General features: G+C 38.2%; 1 protein-coding gene across 1 annotated transcript in view; it reads left to right on the top strand.

Moving 5' to 3' along the window:
* The window catches only part of THSD4 (thrombospondin type 1 domain containing 4), a 346,319-nt gene that overhangs the window by 15,441 nt on the left and 304,437 nt on the right, over window positions 1–26,441 (top strand). The window contains exons 2-3 of the mRNA XM_075431701.1: window positions 6,359–6,466; window positions 10,329–10,398. Coding sequence (XP_075287816.1) covers window positions 6,438–6,466; window positions 10,329–10,398 — 99 coding nt within the window. The 5' untranslated portion in view covers window positions 6,359–6,437. The remainder of the gene's footprint in view (window positions 1–6,358; window positions 6,467–10,328; window positions 10,399–26,441) is intronic.

The raw sequence follows: 26,441 nt of genomic DNA on the forward strand, positions 1-26,441 counted from the left end.
ATTACAGTTACTAAGCACCGTTTTAGAAGTAATGCCAGGGATTTGGCCAAGATTGCACAGCCTGTCAGTCTGAAATTTTGAAATGAACTTAAGATAGGTTTGCAATTGTTTCCACACAGTTATATCCGAAGAATATCTCTGTCGATTTGGAGAGGTAGATAACCTCATTTGTGTGATTCATTTTACCTTTTACATAATTGTCCTCTGCCTGGAAACCACACATGAGAACTTTAAAGGCAGCAAGTGTTTGTGAGAAGTAGCTAATACTTTCAAAAGGTGAAAGAGGGTGCAAAATTGGATTGAAAATGGGAATTTTGGTGGAGCTGGAATCTTGAGAAAGAGTCATCTTTGTGGATTATTATTTCAAAGAAGTAGAAAAGAGCGATTAATTTTTCTGACACTCCACTTGATTTTGTGTTTTCTGGTCCTTTTTTTTTTTTAAAGTTGGATAAATCTGATCTCTACAAAAACTACCTTTTCAGGATGTGAGAGTTATAAATCGTATTAGAATTACTAATCAACTTAGCAATGCTACTCCAGCATGCTTCCTTTGCAATTGATCTCAGTTGACTGTATGTCATAACTCATGCCACAATGATATACTTTATTTGATTATCAAACCTATTACTATAGTGTTATATCCATATTTAAGCTTATTATTGAGTTTCAGAGGTCTTTAGTGAGTATTGGATCAGATTCATTATTATCATATTTTCACGTTTTTGATTTTCTTATTACTATTGCACATTCATCGAATACATAACCAGTGTTGTGAACAAAGATTAAGAAAAATGAAATCTAGAGGAAAAATTAAAGAAACAAATCCTACTAGTCTTATGTAATATGACTGTAGCTCACAACCTATAAACAAGCACTTGCTTGGTTCTCCCCTTTACTTTACAAGATTAATGTCACAACCCTTGTTAGATCTTTAACTAGGTTATAGCTATTTCAGCAAAGACTGAAGCAAAATTGTTTGAATAGTGGCACCCTCCAGCATAACAGTATTTTTACAAGCCAAAACTTGCATCTTGTCAATGGGTGTTTTGGGAAATTGTGTGTATGGTCACTGTTGGATTTCAGCAACTTTAAGTTTGTCTTCTAGATTTTCAGAGGACAATTAAATCTTAGAGTTGGGTGCCAAATAACCAGGTTACATGTTTTTCCACTGAATTCCAAAGAAATGAGCTGAAATTGTTCTTGGAGAAGTGGCACGTTTGTTGAATTAAGAAACAGCTCTAGAAATGGGACCAAAATTTCCGACTATTCCAGGATGGCCCTCAACCTTACAATTCTTGTTTTATTTAGGGTCTTTGGTGCTTCTGGGTAGAAAGACAACTTTATAGAAATGGGGGCACCTTCACCTAGATCAGTCGGTAAGGCGGCAGTGGCTAAGGTGCGGCCCTGAGGCGCTGGGGGTGCCTCCCCACTTTGGCAGAGACTCTTGAGTCACGCTGCCTATCATGGAGTGTGAGTCACCAAGCTGCTATGTGAAAGCAAATGGTTCCAGAGGCTGTGTTTAAATGACAGTTGGTAGTTGCACCTGTGAATGTAAGAAGCTTGATCCTGTCTCTGTGTATGTTCTTGTTTGTGGAGTATACTTACTGGACTATGGGGTTTTTTTTGTGAGATTTTGGGCAAAGAAATGAAAACTTCTGGATCTTGATCAAGCTTAGATTGGAGACAGGCACTGAACTTTCTTGGACTGCAGTAGTTCTGGATGCACCCAGAAGGAGAACTTTAGAGTTTTCAAAGCATTTAAAGTAAAACAGAGGGGCACCTTCAGGGTTAGGTGGAGTAACTTGCAATTTTTTTTTTAATGAAAATGTTTGCTCCACGTAAGCAACAAGAACTTTTCATCAGATCTAATGCTAGATTTCTCTCTTATGCAGCTTTCAGAAACAAGTGTATGTTTTAATATAGTTAATGAATATTTGAAGAGATTAAAACTCTGGTGGTAGGTGTCAACAGCTGCAGTCCAAGCTGTTGGATGTATGCACAAGTTATGTAGCTAGATAAACCTGGTGCACTACAAGGTGCTTTATCAAAGTCTTGTGAATGTAGTGAATTTTGGATGCAATCCAAAGGACTTGCATTGAACATCATTTAGTAGGTGTGAACCAGCTAAACTAGTAGATACACTATACCAATGTGCAAGGCAACAGATTAAAAGGCAATGTTAAAGGGTATGATACTTCTTCCTGTAAGTATTTCTAAATATTTATTTATGATTTTTTTGCTAAATAATATAAACAGAGAGCTTTGCACATCGGTGGAAACTTGACTTCAGAATGACGCTCAAGTTTCGTAGCTACCTCAAGTTGCAATGGTCAGTAGCTAGCAAGATACATAATCTAACTAGAAAGATAAATATTGAAGGAAATTTAGGTTGGCTTGCTATATATTTAAGTCAACAAGATAAACCAGGCTAAAAGCTTAGAACAATTATTAACTTAGTTGAGTTAGTGTATGTGATTACATGATGTATCTCACATCCTTGCAGTGAGTTAAGATAGAGGGTCTTGGGTTACTTCAGTAGGTACTGTACGTATGAATATGTTAAGAAATTTCTGTTACAGTTACTACATAGATGCTTATGGTTATGTGTGAATTGACAGGACTTATAAGAAGTATAGGTTGATGCTAAAATGGCATTGGAATTCATGAAAGTGAACTACCATCCATGCACAATACACAAAAGGTAGAGTCACATGAAAAATTGCATGTGAGTGGTCCCGTGATATTTAAGATGTTAGGATAACTAATCCATTGGCTTTCTGCAAATTTTCAAACCACCTTGTAGGAAGATGTTTCTTCAACTCAATTAGCCAAGGGGGAAAATCTCACTGTTGACTTCCCAGTAGACTTTCTTAATATTTTCTTAACTTTCCGTACATTGTCTGTGGTGTCTGTCCTGATAATTCTGTGTATTTCATCATTTAATTCTTTGAGAAATCTTATTGTGTCCATTACAGAAAATTTCTGGGATTGCCTGTGAGCCTACTAGGTTGGTTTTTTCTGAGTTACTGCCATTATCCATCTCTGCCCCTTTTTTAAATTTCCATTACAAATTAACTGGTTTTGTTTTCTAATTTCACTTAGACACTCATCTGAGCCCTGCTGAGAAAGGGTTTCAGTGTCTGATTACAAGTGCACTGCTAGGCTAACATGATTAAGGAGACTCTGCAGGTGATGTTGAGAGTAAGTGTCAGAGTAAATTTCAGTAAATATAAAGACAAAGGATGGTTATGATTAGCTCATAACTTGGGAGTGTAGCTGCTGAGACTGGCAGCAGCAAGTTTGAAGGTGTTAGGATCACTCACCTGCGGTGTGAAAGGGGAGACTTTAATCAGGGTCTTTTTAACCAGTCTCATTTTCTGTGACCTGATGCACATTTTGAAACGCCTCTCCCTTTGATTGTCATGTTCTGGAGAGGAGCTTCTGTTTCTGAGAATTCTGTTCCATCTTGTGTGGTGGGTTGGTTTGGTTGGTTGTTTTTTTTCTGGGGCATGTATGCGTGTATTGTTTTTCCGCCTACCCAGTTCCACAGAGTTTGTTTTCATCACACTTGGAGTTGAAATGGGGAAGATTTCTGCAATGTCGAATATGTTAATGCAGTGGAGAAAGTCTCGCTAACTCTGCTGAAATACAGGAGTGTGGGTTGTTCCAGTTGAGATTTTAATGTCTGTTCTGCTGTAAATAAATTACTAGAAAGTCTTTTGTTAGATAGTCTGTAGTGCTTTTAAGCCCCTTGTGGTAAGGTAATTTCACTTTTGCATTTGCAAGACTTATTGCAGTGACTAGCATGTAGTACCCCTCATCAGACTTTTGAAAGTTTCCATGCCAAAATTGATGCTATTTAATCCTAGTGTTAACTGTCTAGCCATTTCAGGTATTCATTTTGCCCTGGATCTTCTGGAGGGAAAATTATTGTTGAGTTTGCACACTTTCATATTTTTTTAATATCGAAAATACTGCTACCAAAATGACATTTCTTTCAATAGGCTGTAAGCACCTAAGCACTTAAATAATTTTGAAAACAAGCTCTTAAGTCACTTAGATACTTTCAAAAAAAAGCGTCTGTGAGTTGCAGTAAGAAGTGTTTTGAAGAAGACATTGAAATACTGTTGAAAGTTGAGTTTGTAATGCAGCCTGCCATTGACAATGAAGATACAGATGAACTGAAAAAATTGAAAACATACGCATGGAGTTTAAGAAGTCTTTTTAAGAAAAATCTCCAGAAAGCGGAGTACCAGAGGTCCCTCCCCCACTTCTTTGCAAAGCTAGATCTGTAATAATTTTCTGCTTTTTGAATTAGGTGCAGTTTTACAAAGTGGCTTAAGGTAGTGCACATTTCTTTTTCTGTGAGTTTGTATCCCATAACAATGTGTGAGATTGTGTCCCTCTATACAAGGATGCTGGATAAAAGGATTGTTGTGGAGTGAAGAAAACTGAAAGAGAGTACATCTGGAAAAAAACAGAATGATAAGAACTTGAAACCAGGTTGGATACAATCCATGTTATGTGTATATCCTCCATTTTCAAATAAGTGATATAAAAGACTATTGCCTTAGTAGGTCTGGTAATGAAGAGTCAGGTTGCAGGAACTGAGACATTTGTGTCCTTCACAATTCGAAATGTCTGTTAGTAAATAGTATCCTGGGGGATCTAAATGCTTTGTGTTAATGCAGTATATGTGGACTTGCCTAACATTTAAAGGAATGTAGCTTTTCCTGAAACTATGTGCTGAAAGCTCAAAAGGTGTAAAGTGCTGCAGGAGAGCTAGACTAAAAATCTGTTTTCTGAAGTGCTGCCCGTCTTTTAAAAAACAATTGTACAATGTTAAGCAGTGAAATTGGTGCAGAAGTTTGAGGAAAGCTTCTGAGACCTACTGACAACCATGGAACTGCAGAAAGAAAGAATTTTAGCTGAGCTCTAATGCTTTCTATCTGATGACTAACTCAAACCTGTTACATGCACAACTTTTGTCATGATACTTTCTCGAGTATTCAAATTTTGATGCCTTCCATTTTAAAAACCTAAATGATGGAATGATAACAAAAAAAGACGAATTTTCTTTTAAAGTTGTTAGAAGTGTTTTGTGATTTTGTAAAGCAAATTTGTTCTACTTTGATTTTTATTTGGGGGCTGGGGCTAGTATTTAGCTTGTCCAGTTACCTGCAAACAATCCACATTTTCTAGTGGCAGGATCTGTACTTTATCTAACTGCACATTTCTTAAGTTCTTGTGAGTCTTGTCCCTTTCTAGGCAGATTTTAATTATGTGGCTGCCTGACAGAAATTGAGAGCTCTTTATCTATGAACAGCAACGTTTTCTTGTTTCTGTTCACTTCACTGCATTTCAATATGTAACCACTTGTAAATGGCAAGGTACAGTAGTGGTTCACCAAGTTCTGAAATGTGTGGATTTAGGGTCAGTCCTGATAGTGTTTTGTTTCCGCTTACAATCCTTCCTTCCCTCCTGCCCACCTCGTTTTATACTGTATTTCCCTACTGCAAGGATCTCTTTCCTGCCTGAAAATTCCAGTGCAGCATTTTGGGTGTCCAATACAAGATTACAAACTTACTAAAGTGAGAACTCCCCACATTCTGAATGTTTGAGAGTATTGCCAAATAAATGAATGTACCTAGGTATTAACCTTCTCAAGGGCTGGTAAGGCTTCTCTGCATATGCAGTAATCATGATGCAATGATAGTACTTAGACATAAGGATCAGTTAAATTTGTATTCAGAATGCTGTTTAACCCCAGAATTCCTCCGTGACTGTGGACAAGGCATTTAACATCATCGTGCTTGGGTTTGCCATCTGTAATAGAGAGGGAACAACACTGCTAATCTCTTTCTTTTTTTTTTTTTTTGCTGTGGACTACATGAGCACTCGCAACAGAATCATCCTTGCATTACTCACAAAATGGACAGTGTATTAATAAAGTTACTATACAGTAGAAATGGGTAACCCAGTTTCAATTCTATGAATTCTGTTAACACAAGACTTTAAATAAAGCTGTTTGCTTTATTGTCATAAAAGTGACATACTAGGAATGTGAGCTAGAAAGGCAAGTATGTTTAACATCAGATTTGCATTCTTGGGAATGAAGTCAAGATTTTGCATCCCATAGCCTTTCAGCAGAGCACTTTGGCACTGTTGAAGTCCTGTTGCAAAAAATGGGGTGTGTCCAGTCTATCGATGTAGCATACACTGGATTTCAGTTTGAATTGCTGTAAAGTCCCAAGAATTGAGGTAGAGATGACTAATGCAAGTCCATATTCAGTTTCATAGACATCCTGGAAGATACTGAATAAGCAGTGTTAAATGTTTTTCTCTTTTCTTTTTGTAGGTTTTGTGTGTGATCGGCATTGTGCTGAGCTACAGTGAAGAAGTATTTTTCACTTCAAGACAACTTGCATTAAAGGATCATGGTAGACAGTTTAATAGTTTCTTTGAGGTAAGTGATGCAATAAAACATTTAAAATCTTATTTGATATGCTCTTATCACACTGCAGTAAATATCAATTTGATTGTCTCTTGGTTTGGTGTTAAATGTATTTGTATCATAGGAGCATAAATAAAAATCGTGTCCAAAGGGCAAATAATCAAGTACATGCATACCAGACATAGCATTCTGCGGTGAGAGTAAAAAAAGAAAGTTCTCAGTGTTTGTTTATGCTTAGAGTGTCTGTTAGTGTGTGCCAGTGTGGTGGCATGTGTTATTGGAAAGTTCCTTCTTTTTTGTGATGAGGCTGTACAGCTATAGTCACTGGGTTTAAATTACTGATTTACGTGTTTTAGTACCTGTGCTGCAAGTCATTTGGGGATTTATATTATGCATTCCTGGAACAGTTTGCCAGTGGGCAAGCATTGGAAAGACCTTTCAAACAGCTTTCCCAACAAAGGAAACAATTCAGTTTATTCTAAGCTGGTCTGTCCAGTGCTGTAGTTGGGCAAGCAGATTCAGAGAAAACAGGCAGCTGTAATGCTACACAAACAGAATCTGACCTCCTGCGAGGAATGACAGCTGCATGTTCTTTCGTTTGCATGGAGATACTGTCAGTAACACTTCTGATCTAACCTTGCTTCTTGTGAAGTTCAGACATCAGTCTTTGAATTGCATTTCTGCCACCCTCCTGATAAGCCAGGGCAGATTCCACATCAAAATGGATCTATCACACATTATTGACAATACCTCTGTTGTTTTTCCTGTTGAGACTTCTCCCTGCATAGCTCCTCCCAAGCTGTCCCAGACTTAGGCTGTTCTGTAGACTTTCATTTGGGAGGAAATCTCGAATATGAGATGAGCCATACTGTACTAGTCAGTACTAATCACTTGGCTAAAATACTTTCGCTCCTATCTGGACAACCCACAATTGGCCATGGTAGCCCTTCGTAAAGTACAGCTACTAAGGGACAGCACCCATGCAAGAGATCTGTTTTCGTACCCTCCAGCTTCGTTCATAGAGAGCTAATATTCACTGCAATGATAGAGTAAGAATTCGGAGAGGTGTTCCTAAATAAGGTGATAAATAGCAAACTTTGTCTTGTTACTTCTACAACAGAGCTAATACCGCTTTGCTTTGCTCTGTGCCCCCCCCAGTTAAACAGAAATTGGTATTGCCAGTAAAAGACAGTGGGCAAGTTTGCTCTTTGGAACTTGGATAGACTGACAGTTTAAAGCCTGACTTTGCTTTAAACTAGGTGCTAGGGGCCATGTAGTGCCATAATTGTGACAGCATGGGCTTTACCAGCAAGGTTCTTACATAGTGGCCTGAGTTAAACAGCCATCACTTAGCTGCAATTGGTACCTGACCTGTTCATGTATAGTTGAAAAGTTTTGCCTTATTTTGAGGAGCACTTGTTCTTTTTGGTTTTTCTGCACAGTAAGAATACCTGAAACAAACCCACTGAAATTGGAGAAGCCTTTTTTTTGTAGCTTGGGAGGCCCAATGTTAGTCAAGGATGACAAATAAAAAAGCCTAATCCAGAGAAGTTAGCCAAAGCAAGCTACTGAGGGAAATAACATTAAAAAAATTAAATTGCCTCACACCGATTTGAAGCTAGCAGCTTACCTCAGGGTAGCTTAAGCATTCCTGGCAGATTTCCTGTGTGTTTGAAATAGTAGGTTGATACCATTGTTTCCAAGAGATCCAATTGCAGATACAGAATTGAACTTAAAAACTAGCTTCATTGTCCTTGAGCATGTACATACAGATGATGATTACAGTGCAACCTTGTTAAAGAATGGTCAGGAAAATCTTGGCACGCAGTAATTGCACATATACTAAAAGTTTGCATTTTAGAACTGAAAACTTTAATCTGGTAAGTAATTTCCTTTGAAGATTACAGTTCTCAGTTCAGAACTTGCAACCTTGTGTGTGATTTCAGAAGAATTTACACATGGAGATTTGTAGTCCTTCAGACTGATCAGAAAAATCCTGTCCTGTTGAGGATGAAAGCATTAATTTCCTTATGCAAAGTTTGAGCTTTCTTTCATGTGCTCTGATAGGGAGCAGGTAGGAAGATTCTGAAAAGGAATTTAAATGTAGTTTGCAGAGGGTGTAGGCTGGGCCTGTCAGAGACTGCACTCTGCCTACATAGAAGCTTGTCACATTTTCATTGAGAATAGTTGGGAGAGCACGTGAGCACTTGAAAAAGGGATATGCAGGTCAGCTAAAGACAGGCTTGATGCTGTCATTTTGCAGTTTGGAAGTCTGACTTCTGTTTCTATTTTTACCTTTGATTTCAGGTGTGATTGGCAAATCAGTTTCTTCGTTCATGCCTTTGGCTTCCATCCCCCAGTATGTTATTTGGCCTTGTTCTGAACTGCACATTTTGACTCTTACTGTGGTTTCTTTATAGTGCCTTACACTGCCTCTGATTTCAGCCACCTCCTCTGTGTTTTGTTTTATCACAAATGATAGCTTTGTGAAATATAATACTTTGTTCTAATGGACTCTTAAAGGGCTTTAATTGTTTTTTTCTAAATTGATGTGACAGTAAAGAAGTAATGACTTTTCCTTGCCTTTGAATTGTTTATTGCTTTGAGAGAGAGGGGCATAGACTATGGTGATGAGGTGACGATAGGCTGTATGCAATCAGTACTTACCTAACCATTCCTTTTGCAGTATTTTAGCGAGAACAAACACAGAAAACTCAAGAAAAACATTCTCCCTAGTAGATGAATATTTGGACTGAGAGTAATGAAATGCTTAGTTATGAAAAAAACCTCTTTCTGTTTAGGAGGTGTGTCTCTGAAAATACCTGAAACAATGAGAAATATTTAAAGGGTTACTGTATAGGGAGCAAAGGAAGGAAACGTGAGTAGGAAGCACAGCTGGATTTTGTCTGGTCCGTTAGTTTGCAGACGGGTTTTGTGTCCAAATCCATCACTTTTACTTCGGCACTGAAATTCAGCAAATCATTAGCAGCTTTCCCCTTTATAGAGGGTCTGAAGCAAACTCTTAGTAGACTGAAAAGTCAAACTCCTGGTATATCTTGATCCTGCTTCTCATACCTTTCTGTGTTTTTTGATGAAGGGGCTTGCTAGAAGGGGGCGAACCAGTTCCCAGTGCAAATTATAGCAAACAAAAGACTGAGCTGACTGAGCCTAACTTGTAACAGGCTCCTAGGAGTCATTACGGTGGTGAGGCTTGACAGAACAAAGTTTGTTTGGGCTTAGTTCCCATTATACCTCCTTTCAGATTGAAGATGTGGGGACTGGGGTGATGCTTGGCTGCTTATCCTGAGTCTCTGGTGAGCTGTGTCCTCCACTTTCCATCTTCTGTGCCCATTAGGTTATTCAATTTCCACAAGTGTTAGGCAGCTGGGGAAGAACCTGTTTGCTGCAAAATCATGGTGATTCTTTGCCTGTTTCCTGTGTACTGGAGGTGGAGTGTTCATCTGTAAAATGAGGAGCCAGAGCTAGCAGCAGACTTAGTCCACAAATGAGTGATTTCTTACTTAACCCTTTAGAAAATTTGCAAAGCTTATGTCAGTTTGACACCAAATGCTGAGGTGTTAAAATATGCGCTGCCAAGAATACTTTACTTTAAACATAAAGTTATGTGAATACTATCAATGGATTCTACTTGGTGCACTTTTGCCTTATAGATAGACAAATACATGTATGTATCTGGTGCTGCCTGCTGTGAAGAGAATGTCATAAGAACGTTTCATACAGTTTAGTGAGTCTGCTTTGGTTGGTAATGGTATTTGAGAGTCTAAATCAGTTCTCACAATATGAAGCTCGGTTGTAGATGTGTGATTTGTATTAGTGGTAATTATATCTTCCATTTCACTATTTACTTTTTCAGACTTCTCAGTTCCCTAGCAGTGCTGGGATTTCAGTTTGTTGTCCCACAGCCTTCAACTGAACACAGAAAGGTAAGCGTTAGAAATATTTAGATTTTGTATACTTACAGGTAAATGTAGAAAACATTAGAGTAAGATGTGTAAAGCTATGCAATCTAAATAAAGTTCTGGGAATAATGTGGCTTTTGTTTTGTGTGTATTTTTTTTTTTTTAATATATAACTATATACTTGGGTAAAAGAGGCTCATCATGGTTAATTAGCTGAGTAATTGTATGGAGTGTTGTAGGTCACAAATAGGTCCATGGCAGCTTACCCAAACTTTGGAGTATTTTCATCATGGAAGACGAAGGGGAAGAAGAATTTGTGTCAGTGAGAGCAGCGCTTAAACGTGGAGTGATCACCAGAAGCATCCAGTTGCTCGTAGGTAGCTCTTTCTCTTACAGAGATGGAGATGTATGAAAAAGAAGTTGGACCCAAAGCACACTGTTGGTAGAGTTACATTGTTCGAGATCAGAGCTGGAAACTGATGAACTTTCCTGTCGTGCTCTCATGAATGGTTCACTCATCATAGACATTGGCATGCCTAAGAAGGCTTGCAGCCTGCACACCCTCCATCCTACTAGGCATCAGTGAGATCTCAGCTGGAATACTTAGGGTTTTGCACTGCAGTTCAGGAAAGTAGTGGATAATTTGGAGAGAAACAGAGGGCAGGAGTGATTATCCTCAAGAGGTTTTAAAATCTTACCTCTGAGGGGAGTTTGAATGAATTCAGGTTGTTTAGTCTGAAGATTAGAAGACTGTTGGGAGCGGCAGATATAATCTCCAGATACTTTGGAGTGCTAAAGAGAAGGCTGTTCTTTCTGTCTCTGGTGGAGTAGGTGAGAAGAAATGGATTTAAACTGGGGCAAGGGAAACTTAGATTTGATATTAGAAAAAATTTCTCACAGTAAGGATATAAAGAATAATAGATCATATTGACTGGATAACGTGTAGAATTTCCATGATGGAAGTCTCTGTGAAAGTGTTGGAGAAATGTTTGTCAGGAGTGTTGTGCAGGTATTGCTGATTCTACCAGAGACCTGAGGGGAGACCCCTTGAATGCTCTTCTGTCTCCTTGTGGGCTGTGACCTTATGTCGATGTTGTTCTCATCTCTTAACACAACTGTTTAATTATTGTTTAATTATCAAATAACCTATTTTTAAAAAGTTTGCTTTTTACTATAGATTTTTAAATAATAATGAAAGATGCATTTTTTTTTTTTTAAACTATACTTTGTAAAGGAGATGAAAGACAAGTTTGTAGGATTTCCTTTTTTTATGTGCACATGCACTGTCTTTAGGGCAAAAAAGTATTTGGACAATAGCTCCATAGGTATGGGCTAGAAACCTGAAGCTGTCTGACAGTCATAGATCCTGAAGAACGTAGCTGTCATGTTCAATTCTTTGTGCAGCCTAGTTGTAAGACAAGTTAAATGAGGTCGGTAATGATGCAGTCTGAGACTGGTACGGTCCAGTCTGCAGCATTTCTGAAGCTGCCCTAGTGCTCTATTCTAAACCTGAGCACAACATAGTATTTTTCCCTATTTTAGATCTCTTTTATTTTGTTGCAGTTGAGATGGTCATGCTGCTGCTCTGTTTTCAGTACTCTGTCTAATTAGACATTCTTTTGTAATATTGACAGTGGAGAGATGCTGCAATCCAGCTTCTAAATGGCCTCAGGGGAAAAAATCTACTAACTAAAATAGAGTAAGACAGAGAAACAATTGCTTCATTCTGTGAAGCTCCGGAATTAAGTTTGATAAAATCAGATTCTTTGTTTTCAGTTGAATAAGAAATGCCATGGGTCTGGAGTGTCTTCTGTACTAGTTGAGGGGACTGAAGGCATGGTGCTAAGGGGCATGGTAACCACCTTGGAGCTGTTCTTTTTACTGAAAACAAGAGAGGCTCCAAGGCTGTCTGTCATTCTCAGCTCTTACACTAGGGGAGGGGATTCTGTTCATGCCAAACTGTGTTTAGACTGGACGTCTGTATTTATTAAACTTTTCAGAAACCTCTGACCCACCTATCGGCTCCAGACAAGAGGGGCTGTTAATAGCTCTGAAGACCAAGTCAGGTGTGTTTCCAACTGAGTGCGAGTTCTCAGCTTTGTAGCTCTGGAAGTTGTTCCCATTCTTTTTATGCAGTAACCTGGACGTGTGTTAGCTGGCATCCCTAGCCAGCATCTCCTATGTATTTCTGTGCAGATCTCTGATGTTTGGCAGAGTTCCTTCTATGTGAGAGGAGATCAGTTTTGTAGAGGAGGAGGAGGAGGAGGGAAGGATTTGATGAACAATGTATCATTTTAACAATGTAGTGAATAACAAAAGTGGTGTTTGGTAACTTTCATATACACACTCAGAGGGTACAGTGTGTGGAAACTGAGTAACTGGAGCTGAATTCTAATAAAACATTAGCTTATACCCCAATCCTTACTGGATGTTTATTTTGCAGCTTGAAGTTAAGCAAGTGTGCGCAATTGATGCTTGAACGTGCAGTGTTGGAGAGTGTTTGGATTCTGTCTTGTGCATCCTACATACAGTTTTTTTTGCTCTGAAAGCTATGGACAGGGAAATAAAAGCATAGAATTGGACTTGGGTATTTGGCTGAGTAATTCAATAAAATATTTCCAAATAGTCTAGATTTTTTTCTTACACTCAAACTTTTGGGAAAATGAAATAAAACCTGGGACATTCCACAAAGCAGTTGATGGAAATCTAGTTGTAACTGCATCTGGACACCCACAGTTCAGCTGAGATGTTGTATTTTTAGGACTGGAGAACACTTAACATCAGGAAATACTATTTTCTGTTTGTTTTAAAATCTTGCTAGATTTTAATCTTTTGTTTCTTCTTTTTTTGTAATCCATGTTTAAAGTCATAGTACTTTCAGAGAGGCTGACATAATGTAGATTTTTGAACAAAAATCTGTTTGTAGTTTCCTAACTCCTCCTTGTCAGAGTTGTTATTTAGCTTCAGTATATCAGAACTACTTAAAGTAGCTTCAGTATAGTAGAACTACTTAAGGTATCATTTAGCTACTCTTGACTTAGTGGTGTATGTTTAGGACTTTAACATGAAGAAAAAAGTTTATCTTATCAAGCAGCAATTTTAAATTTTTTATTTTAAGGGAAATTTCATCAACAAAATCTGGAAGAACAGAGCTCAGCTGGTTGCTTTCCTCACACACACACAAACCCATTGCTGCCATGACAGCCTGGGGACTGTTAGCCGAATTACTTCCATAGCAGTGAAGTGCAGATAGTGGATTTCAGACCTGGGGGGATGATAGGACCAAATGGGAAAGGTTTTTTTATTTATTTTTTCTCAGTTGCAGTTTGTTCTGTAACTCTTCTGCTTTCATGAGCCCCCTGACCCCCATACCCAGACTAAATGCAATACTATTCCATTTCAGTTCCCCTTCTTCTGTTACTCTGGGGAAACTTAAGCTTAGCTATTAAATTAAAAATGTTCTGAATACTAGCTAGTAAGAAGATACTTTTTTTGGGGAAAACATTTGACTGGGCAATGTTTTCTGCTTTTAGATTTTATAATTTTGGAATTAAAGTCTTGGAGGCTTGTCTGTCATACAAAGTCAGAGTTGATCAATACAGAATTTCTAGTTTCAGAAATATGTAACTACCTGAATTTTATATTGAAGTAGCTTTTGTGCTTGCTTACTTTGAAACAATGCTGTCACTCCTGTCAGAAGTGCACAAAAACTGAAAACAAAGCATCTTTACATCTTCCTACATCTAAGCTTACGGTTACTGTTCTGTTTGTTAATCTTGTCGCCTTTTGGACAGTAATACAAATACATTAAACGTGGTATGTTCATTAGATAGAAATAAAAATTCCTACGCAAAGACTTTTATGGTTTCTTGCTGAAGACAAGGGTTGTAGTGTTGGTCAGTAGCTTCTTGGAGGTTGGTTTTTTTTCGTGATTTAACTTACTTATTCCTCATTCATAGTATATAATTTCTAAATATTAAATGTACTACTCCATAAGGCCAAAATACTCATCAGTATTAGCAAAAAAGGAGGAATCGTTATGTGAAACCAAATAATGACTACTTGCATTTAAAAATCAACCAAGCTGTATGAAACTGTTTGAAATGAAATCTTTCTTAATATTTGAACAATTAACTTTCCTTGTCCATCAGTACCAGCCATATGAACAGCCCTCTTGCTGCTCATCATGCAGTCAAGCTCTCTGTCCTCCCTCTCTTTGCTTATTTTATTGAATAAATATTATTTAACCTTATCTGATAAGTGTCATACTGTGATGAACAGAAGGCTAAACTCTGAAACATAACAGTCCTTCTCTCAGATGACCACTGAAGTCTGTATTCCCAACTTTTCAGAAGTCATTCCTGGGTGGATTTTTAACTAATCGTATGTTGCTGTGTTAAGAAAGTAAGCTGTAGCTATATTTATGCCTAGTTTATTTTAGTAAAATTTGTAACGTAAATAGTAGTACAGTTTGTCCAAATAAAATTTCTGATGTAAATATTGCTTTGTTTTAACATCTTGTTTCTGTTATAGCATTAAATAGTAGGACTGAAGCGATGGAGTTACTTTGAATTTGTGCTTTGTCACTCAGTTGTAGATTAGTATTGACTTCAGTGGAGGTACAGTATCTTAACAAAGTAATTTTCAATGTATGGAAGAAGTGTCAGGATTTATTTTTACAAGCATTTCATTGGGGCACTGCAACGTTGTTGAAGAATTTTGAGCCTGTTTGGGCTTAGTGTTGTTTTTTTATGCTGGCTCTAAAAGAAGATATAGACTGGGTGTTATCTTTTGCTATCAGACACATGTCTATGAAAAGCAGCTACGTATCAAATGAATGTAACTATACTCCCCACAGAATTTTGAGGTGAATATGCTTTAAGATGTGTGTTGTTGGGTTTTTTTGGTGGTTCTACTCCCCCCATGTCGGATTTGAATATGGTTGTTGAAGGGTCATCACTGCTAAGTCAGGACAATAAGGAACAGGATCAGGAGGAGAAGCTGAAGGAAAAGAGAGGAACAGTGGGAACAGAAAGGCAGCTGAGGTCCCTCATTTGGTCATGGTGAGCTGTTACAGCAGTTCAGTTACTTGTGGCAGTGTGCCTGGGCAGCCATGAAATGTAATGGCTAAATCCCATCATTACTCAAATAGCAATTCTTTTCATAAAATGGAATTTCTACTATTACTGTCTACTTCAGAGCAGCTTTCCTATCTGTAGTGTACTGGTTTTTGGAGAGGGTAAGATTTTCTGGTTTGGTTGGAGGGGTGGGTTGGTATTTTTTTGTTTATTTTCAGTAGGCACAGAAATTTTCCTTACCTCTAGAAGAAGTAATTTCTGAGTTGCCTCTGTTTTCCTTTTTCTCCTTAAACCCTCCACATAACAGCACTGATTGCATTGGCAGAATACATGAAATTGAATTAAGAGCTTATCAGAAGTTATTTTAAACAAATAAATCTGTCAGTGTGAATTGACCATGAGGATCTATGCGCTTTCCCTTTGCTTCAGGACAAGATGATTAAAAATACTGCATCTCTCCCGCTTGCCGGAGCCCATGTCCCTCTCGAGAGTTTTTGAAGTTTCACATCTACATTTGTTTGCTGTCGGATAGACATTTTTCTGGGCAGTCATGTATCTCCCTGGAAGTTTGTCCTGGGAATGAAACATTTATATGTGACAAGTAAAATGGACTGCTAAGACTTAAGTGCACTCTGGCATATTCTTAGGTTAACTGGACTACTACTTTGAGGGGCAAAAGCAAGGAGACTATTTTTTGGTCTTGCTCTCCTCTGCCTTGGAAAAAAATCAAGTAGGCCACTGATTTCTTTTTTTCTTTCTGTCTTTCCATCTTTGCTTTCCCTGGCAATCTTGCTTGCTTGCTCCAGTATGCTGCACTACTGCAAAGGGCTTAAGATGCTGGAAATGATTCCTTCTACTGGGCTGTAGAAAGAGGATGACGGAGACCTAAGTGGGAATGTAGAGGGAAAGTGTATAGAGAGGGTGATAACTTTAAGAGTACTATTTCAAGTGATAAGAATTTGGTTACTAAATCTCACTATGGTATCATTTTCAGGATTTGTATAGGAAGTTGTATGTATAAATGTGATCTTACACCTTCATTTGTATTGTAACAGTGACAGTGAAAGGCAACGTTTCTTCATTTCCATTGTTCTTTTACCCTACCACACCCCACAAAAGTCACTGTTCTGTTAGCTAAAATGGATACATCTGCCTAAAAAATCTGAACACGCTATAATAGTCAAATGTGGAGGGCTACAAGGATGGTGAGGGGACTGGAACATCTCTCCTATGAGGAGAGGCTGAGGGAGCTGGGCTTGTTCAGCCTGAAGAAGAGAAGGCTGCGAGGTGACCTAATATGTACTTACAAATATCTGAAGGGTGGGTGTCAGGAGGATGGGGCCAGACTGTTTTCAGTGGTGCCCAGCGACAGGACAAGGGGCAATGGGCACAAACTGAAGCACAGGAAGTTCCATCTGAACATGAGGAAGAACTTCTTCCCTCTGAGGGTGACGGAGCACTGGAACAGGCTGCCCAGGGAGGTTGTGGAGTCTCCTTCTCCGGAGATATTCCAGACCCACCTGGACAAGGTCCTCTACAGCCTACTGTAGGTGACCCTGCTTCGGCAGGAGGGTTGGACTAGATGACCCACAGAGGTCCCTTCCAACCTCTACCATTCTGTGATTCTGTGATTCTCTGATTCTGTGAAGCATGAAGCAAGTCTACTGTATCCTTGAAACACCGGAGGAAATGGGAGTTAGACAAAGTAGTTAATAGCTAAGCTTGGCTTTTGGCCAAGACACCAGGGCTAATGCCTAATAGTTCTAGGAGTACCATGGGATCTCCAGCACAGCTGGTCACCACCTTGCTTTTCCATAACCTGAGAAGCAGAAGCATGTAACAGAAGGCTGTGTTCTTCCTTGCAGTTCAGGTAGGGTGAAGCTCTGCCCTAAGGGCAACAGTGACTGAAATGTATACTTTGTCAGGACTTGCTGAGCTGGAACTCAGCTCTTTGGAACAGGCCTGCTACAAAGTTACTGTGGTTCTGTCCTGCTGTGCTGCACACACTAAACTGAATTTTATTAAGGCAGCCTAGTCACAACGTATCTGCATACAGCTGCTGTGTAGTTGTTCCTTGCAACCAGTGTTTGCAGGTATCACTTTTTTTCTTGTAATGTTTTCTTGTTTGTAAGATAACTGCTGTCCATTATTATTGTATGTTCATACACATCATTTCCATAAAACACTACCAACTGAAATGTAGTCCATATTCCTCTTGTAGTTTTCCAGTGCTCAGTATATCCACTTGCTGTCAGCACAGTCTGTTGACTCTAGCCTTATAGATACACACGCTGTTGCAGTCATTGAAAAATATTTACCAAATATATTTGGTAAAATAGAGCTTTTCTAGCTAATGGTGTTGCTATTCTAATTACAGTGATCTTTAGGAAACAGGAAAGATGATTTAGTCCAGGCCAAGACTTTTCCTTTAAAATTATCCTTTTAGTGCATTAGAACGTTTAGAAAAACAGCTGAAAGAAATTTCTTACTATCTCTGCATTGTTAGTAATTCCCTGTCCTTGATGTTGTGGATTAAAATGGTTAGGAAATAAAGTTGTTCTTTGTTTGGGGAAAGGAGACAGAATAAGGATACGTTATTTCATGCAGATGTACTCTTGAAAAAATCAAGGCCAATGGTTTTGTTATTTTTAACCAGCTTTATCATGGACCCTGATTATTATTTTTTTTTTTTTTAATTAAATAATACTGATGACTAAGCTTGGAGCATGAAGGACTTAAAGCTCATTCTGTGTTTCTCTGGGAAAAATGAAAGGATCTTTGTTCCAGGTGGATTCCAGAGCAGGTGAGCTTACGAGGTCATGGATAAGCTTCTCCTCTTCCTTCAGCAATATTTCATGCTAGTTCTGTCCCAGGCTTCGGATCAGAGCGATGATAAAGATGAGAAGATTTTTGAATTCACAGAGGAGTTCTTCTGTTAGGGAATGTTGCTTCCTATTGTCCTCTCTTCTTCTGGAGTGATGGGCAGATGAATCACTGAGCAGTCTTGAGAGGTGTTATGTCAATTACTGGATAAAGAAAATCTATATTTCCACCTCATGTGGATCCCAAATAATTTTTCTAAGTGTAGAAATATGATAGAATGGCAACAGCTTTGTCACATCTGACAGTGATTTACCTGGAAAAGGCCTAGGTTAGCACAAGCTGAGTTAGTTGGGACACAGATGATAGATGGTCAATGATGAGGAAATAGTTTATTAAAATAAGAAAGCCTAAATTGTGGTATAGTGAGGGCCTGATGCTTATCATCTTTACCTTACTGTAAATCAGAAGCAATCATACAGCAGATAAGGAGTGATTATATATAACTGGTAGAAGTGACGTCAGGAGTGAGCCATCTGTTTACTTGAAAGTACTTAATGGTGTCACAGAAAAATGGAAAGAAACCTCTTGCTTAAAACACTAGGCTCACAGAGAGCAATGGAGGTGGTCTTGGTGTGAAAAAAACTAGCCAAACTTGGGGGAAGCTTCAAGCTCTGTTGGCACAAAACCTTTTCTGAACTTTTTTTCAGGGCTGTTTACTTTCTAGACTGTTTAATTAATGTTAGAGTTTCTTTAGATGTGGTCAAAGTTGGTTGAAGGGGCAGTTAAGCTTTCCAGGCATTGTAACTCCCTTCAGTGATTTGTGAATACAAAGGTCTTCTATTTCCAGGCTTTTTAGTCCTTTAATCTTCACAGGCACAGATGTTCAGACAGAGTTTTTATACAAAGAACGGAAACCCAAATCGTTTAAGCTGGTAATATTTACACTTACCACGTACTGTAAAATTCAAACGGTTTACTACATCTCTGATTAAAGGCTTCCAAAAGGCACTGATGGATTAAAATAACTGAGCATACTAACCAGGCAGACATGTACACATTGTGTCATGATGTTTTGTTTGGCCTCTGCTCCATTTTTCGGCTAGCCTTGAGAGGTCTGAGAAGTTATCTGCAAGTTTTAGGGGTTTTTTGGTAGATTGTTTTTTATCAAACTACCAATGTTCCACATGTTTCTTGTAAGAGGCATAAAAAAAATAGTTGTTGCAAATGAACATCTATAAAATGGACTGTAAAGACTTTCTGCTGGGAAATAGTCGTGGCTATATAGGTATGGCCTTTATTGGAAATCATCTTGAGCTAATAATGGAAGAATATTCCTTTAAGGTGCTTAGACTGGTGCAAGAATTAAACCAGTTCCATAGATGTGTTTACAACACTGGCAGGGAAATACAATGTTACACTTGAACAGGTTCTAAAACTAAACTATAATTTCCTCAGCCCATTCAAAATTTGGCATGCTCTGCTCTGAACTGCAGTTCAGTTCTCGATTTGGTGAGTCCGCCTGCTTTTATTTTTACACTCTTGAAATTTTAATAGGGCAAAGACTAGGTCTTACTTTGTGTGACTGATCATTGATCAATTATATAATAAAATGGTGAATGTTCAGGAAGAATACTGTGTTCATCTCATCCCAAATATGACATATGTGTTTTAATTTTATTATACTCTCTTTTGGAATCCTCAGTCAGGCTGAGCCTGGCTGAAATAAAAGCTGCGTGCACATTTTTTGTGACGTGCTGGCCCTAGCGAAATCTTCAATCAGTCAGAACTATAAAATAAAGGAGGTGTAATGGAAGAAGTAAGAGGTCAAGTTTTCCAAGTGCCATGACATTCTTTTAATAATGATGGTGACAGTTTGGTGTCATAGCATGGGTTATCATGTGTGGCGTAATGAGAAGGACGACCATGGAAGGGACAATGAAAAAATGCCTAAAGCCTGAAGGGTGTCGAGGAATATTAACAGAATTAGGGCTCTTTTGTCCTGTGCTTCCTAGAACAATATGATACTAGTAGTTTAAAATAAAAAATGGCATGCTGGCTTCTGTTAATTCCACTTTGCATCCAGCACATGAATATGAGTTTACTGAGTGAATACCATTGGTAGCATTTTTCTGGGCAGGTGACAGAATGTTCTCTTGGATACAATTTCTTTGCCTTTGGGTGAAAGTAATACTATAAAGCTTTGCAAAACATACGTTTATGTTTGTTACATCCCTTTCAGATGTATAATTAGGAATATGTTGTAGTTAATTTGTTTATGAATTGATTTATATTCAGGGCATTTAACCAGGAAAAAGAATTACTGGATAACATGTTAGAAATTAGATCAGTGAAATATAACATTATTGTATCTAAACTGAAATTGGAAAAAACCAGAAATGTCCGATTTTACTTAAATATCTCCGGGTTTGAAGTTTGCGATTGTCTTGTATCCCTTTTCAGTTTGGAATTTGGACTGCTGTAACATGCTCAGTATCTGCAAAATACTTACTAACATTGGCTATGGCTATAGCAGCTTACTTAATTGTGTAGGTGGTTAAAAGGTATATACTGTCCCCAAGCATTGTGGTTATTATTACTGTGGAAGTCCATCATTAATTTACATTTGGAGTACTGTATGCACCACTGCACACCCATGTCAAAATGTAGGAGTGGAAAAGGTGCTGGGAATGAGGACAGTCCAAACTCTGGCCTGTTTTCCTTACAAAAAGCAACTGAACAGATCAGAACTTCTGAATTTCAGAGTGAGATCCTGGAACTGAATTGTGTTAGTGGTTTCAAATCAAATGTCATGATATGGTGAAGGAGAACACAGAATGAACATTCTTCATCTATCACAAGGAAAAAATTTGGGGGAGACAGTGCAATTGTCAAGCTGCATGTTTAACCTGAGGAAAAGAAAGCACTTTTTCAAAGTAAAACACACAATCTTTTGGAAGCCACAGTTAAAAATATGCTGAAAAAGGGATTAGTTATATTTGTGGAGATTAAGTCTAGTAGCGGGTATGAAAAATGGTTTTAATATGGTGTTTAGCTGAAGGAGGCCCTTAAATTACTGATTAACTGGAAGCAGAGGGTCTGTGAATATCTCTGAACATTTCCTCGTTCTTGTACTGTTCCCTAAACCTTTGCTTTTTCCACACAGTCAGAAACATAATGCTGGGTTAAATGGGCCTTTGATTTATCCACTTTTTTCTACTTTTCTGAACAGTTAATTTGTACGCAAGCTGTAGTTTAATAGGATGAAGTATCCTGCAGTATTTGAAATCAATGTTTGTCAGATCACTACTGCGTTGTCAGTCATTGTCTTCATGCAGAACTAGTTAAATTTGAAATATTTGTGGCTTTCAGTTCAAGTGATATTTCCTCTTCAGGGACTTTCTTGCATAGTATAGTTTCAACAACTGCTGACGAAATCCTGAGAGGAGGATCTTAGTTCTAAATTCTGACAGAGGTGGTACTAGAAATTTGCATTGTATTTCAATAACTTGTGTACTCCTAGTTTTTGCTGGAATTTTTGATTCAGGATCACAGTGATTGCTGAATTATATGATATATGAATTCAAGATAAACTATTTTTTTATTTAAAATGCAGTCTGTGTCTACTGGTAGCATATTTAATTCAAGATCTAAGGTTGTAATATAGTAAAAGTTACGAAAGGTTCAATGCCTGTTGTAAGTCTAAAGCTACAGGAATGACGACTGTTGTATTATGCAGTGATTTAATGGAGAATTAGTCTGCCTGAAGGCCACTAAATGGGTTAGAATTCTATACAATAATTTTAAATTTCTGAAATCCTTGAAATTTGGAAGTAAGCAAGGACAGAATTTAAAGTTAGATTCCACCCCCTCACCTCCCCCATAGACATAAAAAAATAGTGGATGTAATTAAGAAAGCAAGACACATAGTATTTCTGAAGTATTCTGTTTTCAGTTTTTTTTGTTTTATTACCCATGATATACAGAGTTTTTGTAACTGTATAATCTACATACTCATGTCTGTTGCATTGAATATAAGTAAAACGTGTGTGAAATACTTAAAATCAAACAAACTTAATTGCACTGTAGGTCCTCTAGAATTCATAGTAATGTTGAATGCTAGTTATGGATTTTTAGTTCTGCATTTAGGATTAAATTTCATGGACTTTAATATTCCCTGTGCATTTATTTAGTTCTGCATGGAATCAGTATTGACATTTTTGTATGCAGAACAGAATAAATGCCTAGTTAGCATTTAAGTCTATGGGAGTTGTACACAGTTTGAGAGAAGATGCTGATGATATGTTTTTAATTGTCTGTCTTAGCTTGATTAGTTAACCCAAGGAAGGAAATACAATGCATGTTGCATGGACCAGGAAACTGGGGGAAAAGGACAGAAGGGGATGCAGAGTGCTGATATGTAAAGGAAGAAGAGTGATCCTGCAGCTACCCTTCTAAAAGTCTGTTTGGCAGTCACTGTTAGGAAGGTGACAGATTGGAAAATATTTGGTGTATAACAGTCATTATGAAGAAAATTTCTGTTTTAAAGAATCTTTGATAGCAACTTGATAGGAGTTAGTGCAAATGTAGAAATTGCAAGTGCTTGCACACCAGAAAGCTTGTCTTGTCTTTACGTTGTTTACTATACAGCTGTACCTAGTAAAATATTACTTTCACTTACAAGCCTTGTCCTGTCAAATAACTGAAAAATGTATAGGAAAGAAAGGCCGGGCTGGAATTGTGGGGTGAAATTAAGGGGAAAAATAGATTGAATTTGTAGAGCAAAATATTTGGTTGTTGATTCACTTGCAGTAGATAGAAATCTTTTTGATGGTGCATTTATAGTTAGAATGATTATTACTAGGTCACTTGGAGAAGGAATCAATCATGAATGATGGGAAAGTATATTAAATGGGTTAGTTGATTTCTCCCTTTTGCAGGCAATGTGATTTTCTTAAAGAAATTACTTTCATGACTTAACTTGGCAAGGAAGATTCAGTATGGCTTTCACTTGTGCAGGCTCAAGCTCTTCCCTTTAGAATGTGTGCTGTTTCATGGGTAATTTTTAAAGGGAGAGGAGGAGGGACCTAGTGTCAGGAATCTCTGGATATGTGGTGTTTCTAAGATGTTCTGGAATACTGCAAATGTCTCCCGTAGCTACCTGTAATTGCTTGGCTATGTCCTAGGGCTGTGGTAGAATTCATTACTGGCTGCAAAGTAGCCTGGAAGTCAGAGGCCTGAAGGCTAGGAAGTGACCTATGAGTCCTGTAGCTCAGACCCTGTGCCCTGGGCAAGGATCCATTCTGCCTTCGTGCCTCCTGGCAGAGGCTCGGGATCGGTGTCCATGGTGCCAAGAGCTCCTTGGGCAATCTGTTCCTGTGCTTTGTTTGCCTTTCCACTAAGTAGTTTTTCCTACTAGATAATTTGGATCACCTCTGCTTAAATGTAAATCCCCTATTACTTGTGTGTTGGCTAGAGACATAGAGAACAATTTGCTGCAAAGAGAAAATGAACAGCTCTTTGTGTTGATTTATGTAAACTGTTTGGAAGACTCATTATTTCCCCCTATGTTTTCCATTCCTTAAGCTAAACAGCTTCAATTTACTCAAGTCTTTCATAGTAGATTTCACTGAGTAGATTATGCCATTAATCACGTAATCTACTCTAAAGACTTGTCTGTAGCCCCCATCTTTCTCAAAGTAAGAAAACGGAGACCTTAATTAAAAATAAAAGTACATAACCTGATGTACTACTGAAAATTCCCATCTCAGAAATTTGTTGTCTTATAACTAAGTAGTATCGAAGAATTTGGACATCAGTATAAGACATTGTAGTGTTAGTTTTATTATTATGTTCTTACTTAACTAGCTAGAGTAAACCTTCTTGTGCTATGTCTGTAGTTCTTTTACTGTGAAGATTAAGGGATGTGCAATTACTTCATATTGCCTTCAGTCATTTAAAGTATCATTCTATCTGAAGCAATTCTTGCTGCAGTGAAGTTTGGCAGCCAGAAAGTTCTATCTGCAACAGGTCAACACTTGTCACTATTAGATCAGTTTCTATTTCTGTATAATGAAATATTTCTTATGTTGGTGGTGACTTGAGTGGCTTGCAGACTAACAGATTTTAGTTGTTGCCTCCATAAGCGTATTTGGCTTTTTTTTTTTAAAAAAAAAATGTGTACTGAACCACCATAGAAATGATAAATACTACAGACAAATGATACCTGACTTGTCTGATAAAAAATACTATTAGTTTTATAATAAGTAAATTTTAATGCAAACCAGGGTCAGACTGGAAGAGTGTCTCTGTGTAACTCTTATCATTTTATATCTGTGGTAGAGCTATGTTAATGTGCAATGTAAGTATGGACAGTGACTATTCACTGCAAAAATCACAAACTAAATAATAGCTTGTTTAGTTGGTCAGATTTTGAGCCAGTGGTGTTCTGTTATTGGATGTGAAAGCGAATGTAACAGCCAGAAAACAAGACCTTCTTGCATGTTATTCATAATTTTGACATTATATGGTGTTAGGTGGTACAGGCTATTTGATTTAAAAGGCTGATGCCAAAATGGGGTACCCATAGAAAAAAGACATATTAAATACAGAGACATCTGCTCCTGTTTTCAAATAATGTTGGAGAAATGGGTAATATCGCACTAATGCAGGTGCTTTTTATTATTCACAAGTTATAATTAAATGCAGTTTTTCCTGTGGTTGGTGATGAAAGTGTGAGAGCAACCTCCGAGGGGGGAAATGTTTCAGATTATGTAGACCGCAACTGACTATTATACAGCAGCACCATAAACCCCGCGCTGGCTTGGCTTTTTCATATCGTAATGATGTATTCAACCCATGTTTGCAGACCACATTCCACCAGAGCCTGCCATGTTCTAGCTAGCTGATCAGCAATGTATCCTCCCTGGCATGGGTTGTTTGCAGTTCAGTTGGTGACAGTGCATGTTATCTGTGACTAGAGGCAGAGTACGGAGATGTTAATCTTTTGCTATTGTACAACAATGTTGGAGGCAAAATTATAAATTGGAAGCACCATGCTTAGGAGGTCATCCTTTGAAGGGGGAGAAGTGGCATACAGACACACAAGGCTGTCTTTCTGAAGCTCGTTTTGAGGTAGCTACACACTTGAATAGGCCTGGAGAGGTATGGCAAGCATTTGTTTGTGGACAGTGCCTTTTTTGTTTCCTAATTGAATTGATATGCATGTGTGCTTGTTCTTGTTGGTGCAAAGGTTATCCGGAATATAAAAAAACTATTAAAGGATGCTCATTTAAAAGAATGTTCTGCATATTAATAATTGTGAGAATCAGACATTGGAAGCCTGCTTTGAAAACTTGTGATGCAGCCAGTCAAGCAAGGGAGGCAAAAGAAAAACTATGTGTTTAGTGAAAAGGGATCTAATTTGTGTGCAACAAAGTTGAGCACTCTGCCTGGTGTAAGACACTGAGAAATCCTGGCTGTATCTAGCTCCAGGAATGGGTAAAGCTTGGGGCACAAATCCACAGGGAGATGGGGATAGGTGGTTTTAACTTCTAGGATGTGCTGATACTTTGCCAACCACAAGGTCAGGATATTTAAATATCTGGCCACAGCTTGAGGGGTTAGCTCTCCTCACAGTAACAGTCCCTGCCCTTCCTAATCCTTTCTAGCTTCCTTCAAGAGAAAACCCCCCTCTCTTTGGGGTCCTTTGTTTTGCTTTCCCTGTGCTGCTGAATGGTGAATATGGGCTAAGTGGCACTGAACACTTGAGACCCACAATTTGTCCTGTCTTTTACTGAATTTGATGGGGATTTCTCTGAATGTAGGATTGTGTGGGTCATCTTCTCCTTGAAGCATTAATATGAGGGGTGGGGGAAAAGTGGTAACATAACAGTTAAAGATTGCAGTATTTTTGGCTGGTTGAAAATCAGCCTGTCCTCTTAGGTTATTGCTTTCCTAAAAAGTTCCAGATTAGGTGGGAGTTCCTGAAATATTATTGCATCCACTGGCCATCTCTTTTGTTGAAGCATCAGAGTGGAAGAGAGCAGTCAGCATCTGTTGACCCAAGTTCGTCACCAAAAATGACCTTACTTCCTGACTTTGCTAATACTATAAGAATTTTCAATGTCTGCTTTTCCGAGCTTTGCATTACGTGATGTTTTCCATTGC

This window comes from Opisthocomus hoazin, chromosome 10, assembly GCF_030867145.1.
Source record: "Opisthocomus hoazin isolate bOpiHoa1 chromosome 10, bOpiHoa1.hap1, whole genome shotgun sequence".
Classification (NCBI taxonomy): domain Eukaryota; kingdom Metazoa; phylum Chordata; class Aves; order Opisthocomiformes; family Opisthocomidae; genus Opisthocomus; species Opisthocomus hoazin.